Source organism: Rhagoletis pomonella, unplaced genomic scaffold, assembly GCF_013731165.1.
Source record: "Rhagoletis pomonella isolate Grant_MI unplaced genomic scaffold, Rhpom_1.0 Rhpom_scaffold_00011, whole genome shotgun sequence".
NCBI classification, from domain to species: domain Eukaryota; kingdom Metazoa; phylum Arthropoda; class Insecta; order Diptera; family Tephritidae; genus Rhagoletis; species Rhagoletis pomonella.
The window spans coordinates 11,827,092-11,834,768 of record NW_023458565.1 but is presented as its reverse complement, the minus strand read 5'-3'; the positions used below and the strand labels follow the sequence as shown (position 1 = coordinate 11,834,768).

Genomic DNA, 7,677 nt, shown 5'->3' with positions numbered 1-7,677 from the left:
TGCAGTTTCATTGTTATCTGGCTTGGCCACTTCTGCAGTCGACGCCTCAGTGTTTGCAATGTTTTCCGCGCTCGAATCTGATTCCTTATTTTCAGTAGCCGCAGCGGCAGTTGGCTTGGCAGCAGGAGTTTCAGTAGCTTTACTATTATCATTACTCTTTGCTGCAGTTGACTTCTCAACAGGGATTTCAACAACTTCACCCTCTTCGGGTTCAGTTAACTTTCGTTCTCTTGGCGGTTTTTCGATATCCTTGCTGGCGTCACTATTGTTTTTAGTTGTTGTTGTTGTATTGCTTTCAATTGGAGTCGTTTTCTTTTTTCTCATTTCACCATTTTCGCCATCCGAGCTATCGCTAATTAACAAAGTTTCTGGCTCCGGAATTATTGGTATTACATCCGGTGTAGCTGAACGAGATCTCGCTTCTTTTTTAACCTCTTTTAATGTAATCGCCATGAGTGCAGCATCTGATACTTTGTTTTTAGACTTCTTTTTACTTTCGTTAGCTGCAGTTTCGGGTTCATTATTTTTCGCCCGGTAATTTCTCTTCAACTTGTTTGTTTTTGTTGGCTGAGCTTCATCTTCCTTTGTCTTTGCCTTCTTATTTGAAGTACTGGGAGTTTCCGAAGCAGAGCTGGTAGTTATTTTACTTGCCTTCGCTGTTGCTGGCGGTCGTGCAGCAGCTGAAGTAGACGTAGATTGCGTCTTTTCCGTATCTTTACTTTTCTCGCTGGATTTACGCCTATGTTTGCGTTTATGCTCTTTGGAAGCTGCTCCATTAGTGGATTTTTCATTACCATTTTTTTCACTGTCCTTTTCGTCGTCTGAGTCTACTTCGATCTTTGTCACTGGCTCAAGTGCTAATTGAGATCGAATAGCACGCGCACGCGCTTGTAACTCCAGTAATTCCAAAACGCTTATTTGGCCATTATCTGTAGATGATGATTTTGTAAAAGATTATTAAAAGGTCCTCTATGCATCTTGAATTATTGTAATATTTCGTTAAATACTGGATATATTGATAAACATTCCAAAAGTATCTACATTAACAATATTCTGTGATTATTATATTATTAAAAATTGTTCTTTATTTTTAACTCCATCACTGTAAAACGTAACGCTTTTATAAATCAGTTTTTAATAATTTCATTTTTCCTTCATTTATTTGCATTTGATATCGAAATAGTTTTTATTGCTTATTTTTTGGCATTTCATTCTATTTGGCCGTTAATTTTGATACTTACTTTCATCATTTCCGGCTGTACCTTTTGCAGACTTTTTGGCACCACCTTTACCATCAGCTCCGCTGGACTTTTTCTTTCCTAAAAGTGTAAAAGTTTTAGTTAAAATACACAAATTAAATCGAAAAAAATAAATGGAATTCACCAACGCAGCGGGCGATCAGGCTACCTCGTTAGACAGTGAAGAAGAGGAAAACAAGGAGCGTGAATTCAAGGTGGTCTTAAATGATAATCAAAACCTTATCAAGCGCTTGGATGAGTTCAAGAAAGCATGCGATGAGCATGACCGCCATGCACGTAAGCGTTGCAAGCGTCGCTACTACAACATTGGCTTGATGGCGCGCATTGTTATGGAGACCACGGACGATGAACTAAAGAGTCTGTTGAAGAACGGTGCACGCACATTGCTTATCGATACAGTCACATGTAGACGCAACGAATTCGAACAGATTCTGATACGCGCGAAGACTATAATTGATGAGTTACAAGCGGAAGAGCCTAGAATACGTCTACCAATCGGCATAGCTTTACAATTGCACGGTGACTGCTGCCGTATAGGACGTTTACGCAACAATTGCTCGGTGCTGCTACATCGCAGCGACGTTATGACATTGACGCTTGACGAATCGTACCGTTATTCTAGTTACCGTGAAATTGCATATGTACTAAATTTGAAATATTACTTTAAAGCCTTAAAGCTTGGCGATGTATTGCTGCTGGGTAACGAGGTGAAGGGAAAGATTGTGAAGAAACTTAAAAACAATGCGACAATTATCATTGAAGATGCTGGTATAATCAATTCATACGAATACATCGAATTGCCGAATCAATGTTATGCCCTGCCAAATGAAACGTTCCCTGATCTCTTTATGGACGATTTGCAATTAGCGGCTCAAGCGAAGGCGGACTTTATTGTTTTGCCATGCATTCGGTGCAAACCATTCCTACGTACTTTGCGTGCAAGTCTCAAAGATGAATTTGATTTTAAATTGATCGGTACAATAGATCTACAATTCGCCTGTTCTAAGATGCTCGACTTGATGGGCATAGTTAAGTTACTCGATTATGTTTGGATACAAGATATGTTTAGTGCTACTGCATCAATGCAAAAACACATATTTAACGATTTAATACCGTTGGCGAAGTGTTTAAGGAAGCCCATAATAGGCACAATACCACTTGAACGTTGTAATGATTTTAAACGATTTGAAAATCATGATTTTCTATGGCGCATAGACACTATGTTTATACAAAAGAGTCCTTGGTGTAACAAATATCCACTGATCGTGAAGAAATTGTTGCCCCTAAAGGATTTCCACAGAGCAGTTGTAGAGAATACAATGGCGTTAAAGAATAGTTTGTCTTCTTATCAGAGCATAGTTAATTTTATAATACGCACTATTAGCTCAATAGAGTGTCAGGCGATTGTGGTGCACAGTAAGTGCGAAACTGCTGCCGTTGCATTTGGACGTGTGGAAATTTACTGTCCTGTTCTCATGATGTTGCCATTTGATGATATGGAGGAGAAAGAGTTTCAATGCAAACTGAAATTAGCAAAGGTGCTGAATTTGCGAAGAAATTTGCGTGGAATTCTTTATGCAAAAGATATGAATCCAAACAATCTTTGCCCTGTAGAATATGGCATTGAATATGGGCGGTGTAGTGGTTTATTGGAAACAGGAGACTTCGTAATTACGCTGGATGTTTGCAAGGAAAATGAAGATGATGTGGAATTTGGTGTTATTGAAGACGTGGTTATACTCCGCGCGTTTTATCTACCACCAGCGCGGATTGCCGAAAAATTTAAATACGCTTGAGTGCGAAAATAGTAGGTTCAATAATTAAATTCTATGTCATTTTAAACCTACATATTTTATAAATGTCTTACATACGTAATTTAGTAAACTTGTGCATGAAATAACAAAAATGTACGATAAATTATACCGTAAGAGATCTAACCGGCTCAAATGATAAAAGTACAGAATAAGAACTTTTGCGTAACAATTTTATAATTTAGAAAAGTATTAGTTAAGAAGAAATCATTAAGCTTACCTGCATTAGATGAGCCTTCGATTTCACTGTCCGAAGAAATCTCTTCAAGCGAGATGTGCTCTACAATTTACAATTATTTAAATCCGTATTATTACTCCAATGTCTTAATATTCTTACCCTCTTGATGCTCAACATCTGATTCGCCCGAGGATTCTGTGTCGGTGGGGCACTTTGTGGCGTTTATAATGGATAATAATCGCTTTGTTGATATGCCAAGCAATTCGTTCAAGCAGAGCTCTTCAATTTCGTCCATGCTTTTGTGCTAATTATGATTCAAATTTGCGTGATTAATACATATGAGAGGTTATTAATTTTATCCAAACCTTTAGAAAATCTGGCGCTAAGTTTGTAATTGTTTTCGGCTTCAGCGATCCAAAGATTTGTTTCACCAATTCCAGTCGGTCGTCTATGTAGTGAGACATTGGGTGAAGCGTGCGATCTTCTTCAGTTTTTTCTTTCTTAACCTTAATGGGCTTCGGAATCTTACCGGGTTTAGTCTTTTTCTTGATCTTACTCATTTTAAATAAGATATTTCAGTAAACACAATCAAATAAATAAAATGCACGTCCCGGAATGAATTTTACACAAATCAGCTGTTGTTTATAGGAATGTACCGATACGAGCAAATACAAGAACATACCCGATACTTTTCGTTCGATACCAAGTAATTTTGGTATCGATACTTTTGATCTAAAGTACTGAGTAGGTATCTAAAGCATAGACCCAACAAGCATTTCAGTAAACGTTTTTAAAAATAACTTAAATTAAGTTTGCTATAATAAGCGTTAAATAAGCATTTTTAATATTAAGCTTATTAAAAGTTTTTTCAAACAAACCTTTAATAAGTTTTGAGAGCGAATGTTTATAAATAACTTAAACTTATAAATGAAATGTAAATGCCAATGACATGAAGTAGTAAATATAAAATTTTTTCAATCGTAAGTGACGTGTTTACGTTTTTTAAAATATATTATTAAAAGAAAAAATTAAATAAAACCAATGCGGTAAAACAAGAAAATCCAATCCAGGACCCGCTGCGCTAATCGGTGGAGCATTCGAGTCTTCAAATGATGAGTTCCCCTTATCCTTTCTTAGTTTAACATTCAATTAAAAACGTATTAAATTTTTTTCAGAAAAGTTCATCAATGAGAATGGCGGCGATAAAGCGCAATATATAGCTGCATCGATGTCCCTTTTCCAATTTGCCAATAACCGCAAGTAATTGAAAGCACGCAACAAGATGTAATAATTAACTTTTTTATGCTTAATTTGTATGTGTTATTGTGAATTTGTATGCTAAAATGTCTATTCCCTATTTATATTTTCGCGACTGTAGATGAGTCCGCGGAAAATTCGCATTTCGTTTAGTTTCTAGATGTTAAGCAATCTATGTATGAGGTTTTAATGAAATATCTTTAAATAAAGGGTTATAAAAATGTTTATAAAAAGCTTTCTTTTGAAAATTTTTAGTAAGTTTATATTGGTCCGCTTATATAAAACTTTTTTTGAACCTTTATTATAAGTTTACACTTTTACGCTTATAAAAAGCTTTCTTTTGAACATTTATTACAAGTTTATATTTCTACGCTTATAACCAATGTTCCTTTTCGATTATATTACGCTTACTTTCAAGCGTTTTATAAACAAAAAATCAACGTTTTGTAAGCTTAATGTTTATAATTGAAAACTTAAAAAAAACTTTCTTTAAGTTTATTTTGCTTGTTGGGGATGGGCACACCAATACAGTCTCATTTTGTCATGGTATTCGTGAATCGCGCTGAGTAACAGTTGCCACTTTTCTATATTGTACAAAAGTGCGTCGTTTTTTGCGCGGGTTAGAAAACGCTCTTACAAATTTATATTTAATTTGTATTATGAACATGAAACGAAAATAATAAAATATAATAAAAAAATAATGAAGAAATAATTTCAAATAATGAATTATGAAATTAATTTTTATAAGTACATATGTACGCGCATGAAAAGTTTTTTTAATTTAATTTCATTAAACTAATGTTTTAAAAAATGATAGTTTATTCAACAACAAAATTCACGAATTTAAAATTTCTAAACTTTGTAAAAAACTCAGTATTCAATAAAGTATACTAAATATATTAAATTGCCGTATCGTACATACATATATACATAAAACCCATTACAAAACACTTTAAATTGGTTTACACAGTTCGGCAGTTTGACTTTTTTACCATGACAAATAATGTTGCCTTATATTAAAAGTACGATTCCAAGTAGTCGTATTACCACGTAACAAGCATTGGGCATTATTGGCTTTTCTTAAAACCAAAAACTATAATTGGCACTCATACGCAGCTATTTTGGGCATTGTTACATATATAGGTGGCAACAACGCGCTAGAATTACGAATAAAAATATTCAACGGCGAAGCATGGTGTTACTCTCATGAAAACTGAAAGCAGACTGAAGTAGGGATGCAAACGATGCATCGATGTTTCTGAAACATCGATAACATCGGCCAAAAAACCGATGTTTACCATCGATATTTGAAAAATACTCAACATCGTAAAATTGGCGATATATCGATGTCAATTTTAACGATGTTTTAAACATTGACTTTAGTTTCGGTTCAAAATTGCCATTGCGTTCACATCTTTATGTTATATTCTTTGGGCTCTGTCACTGGCCGTCTCCATAGGATAAAATTTATTGCTGCCCAGCTGTCATTTTGGTAGCTAGATATAATTTATATCAGTGGCAATATTTGTGTGGGCTTTTTATGTCTTGATATGAGCATTTGTATGATAGCTTCGAAAACGTATTTTTGCCGGATTTAATCGCTTAAAAAAATTAGAAAATAGGCTATTTTACATCCAAATACATAATTACAAATATTTTAACAGGAAACAGCTCAATTTTTGGTTTTATATTAAAATAATAATGATGTTGCAGCCAGGAAGTTTTCGTGCAAATGAAAATGTAGCTGTCAAACTACCAAAATGCCGGCAATAGATGGCAAAATATAAGCTCTGATATATATTGCTCTCGAAGAGCAATGAGCGGTCTCCATTGGCAAATTATATTCTGACATATGTATCAAGATATAAACTTTATCCTGTGGAGACGGGCAGTAACACGGTCAGTATTTATTGACGTGATCCAAGTATCGTGATATTTATTGACGGTGTAGTATGAAGTAGTATCTGGATAGCGGATCGCAATACCGTCAATAAATATTGAACGTGTAGCACTTTCAAAACGCGATCCATACATTTCTTCAGTACATCTTTTACTCTCATAATGTAAACATCGGCTCTGCCTTCACTCTCGGGGCTTAAAATCTTTCAAAACATCTTGAACAAATCTTAAAATAATTGTGGAATGCATTATCTGTAAATTATACGTACAAAATAAAAATATTTTCTTGCAAATACTGACGCGATAAATATTGAACATGTAGCATTCGTGCACGATCCATCAATCCATCAATATGGATCGCGATCCAAATATCGTGATAATTACTGACCGTGGGACAGAGCCCTTTGGGTAAGTGTATTATGGGTGATGGCAGCCCTGCACTTAATAAAAGCAATTGGCAATGTTGAACATAGGCGATTTCCATGACGATCACTGTATTTCAGGATTTGCAGTTTTACAGGTAAAGCGGTTTTCGCCATTAATAAACCTTATGGAAGAAGGCGTACGTTAACCGCTTCCTGTAAAAACCTGCAAATCATGAAGTACCTGCAACATACTTATTAAAAAGAGAAACATCGGAATATATCGATGTATCGATAGTTTTAGGGCGATTTTTTTCGGCATCGATGTTAGTGTTTACGATACATCGAAATATCGATGTATCGATGTGGGCTCTGAAAATTTGCATCCCTAGACTGAAGTGAAATTCGCTGCGTCGTTTCTGTATACGTATAAGCGCTGCGACGCAGACGCTACTCGCGAGTAGCGTTTTGCCCATCATTGATCTAAAGAGCAAACTCGTATCGAAACCCGTTACTAAAGAGCGAAATACACAACACAAGCGGCTTGACAAACCAAGCGAAATATCCCTTTGTTTCAATCCATTTGTGTTATCTACGGGGGTGTTTGAAGGTTTGACAAACCGCTTGAGGGAAATTTGAGCAAAAATCAAAATTTTTTGATTTTCTGGCCGCCATGTTGACGTTTGATCAAACCGCTTGCGATGTGGATGGTAAAATCGCCTCATTTGTTGCTGAATTTTCACCAAGTGAGGACGTAAGGGAGAAAAATGGAAGAAACCAACATTTTTAACATTGTGAACCGGAGGAAAACTAAAATTCTGTGCTTGAATGACTCATGTTTGCATGGTGTATGGCGAAATGGGAAAAGTAGGTTTGACAAGCCGCTTGTGTGGTGTATTTCGCTCTTAAGA

The 7,677-nt window shown here is 35.6% G+C and overlaps 2 protein-coding genes across 2 annotated transcripts; one reads left to right on the top strand and one right to left on the bottom strand.

The window, feature by feature from the left end:
- Window positions 1-3,899, bottom strand: LOC118746623 (eukaryotic translation initiation factor 5B; the record flags this gene model as incomplete). The annotated part of the gene is made up of 5 exons (XM_036480477.1): window positions 3,614-3,899; window positions 3,408-3,552; window positions 3,291-3,350; window positions 1,242-1,319; window positions 1-929 (listed from the first exon to the last, which is right to left on the bottom strand). Coding segments are annotated over exons 1-5 (1,407 nt in total), but the record flags the coding sequence as incomplete, so codon positions are not given.
- LOC118746622 lies at window positions 1,328-3,148 on the top strand. The gene has a single exon (XM_036480476.1). The coding sequence runs from the start codon at window positions 1,373-1,375 to the stop codon at window positions 3,053-3,055; it is 1,683 nt and encodes a 560-aa protein (XP_036336369.1). The 5' UTR covers window positions 1,328-1,372; the 3' UTR covers window positions 3,056-3,148.
- Window positions 3,900-7,677: the final 3,778 nt, after the last annotated feature.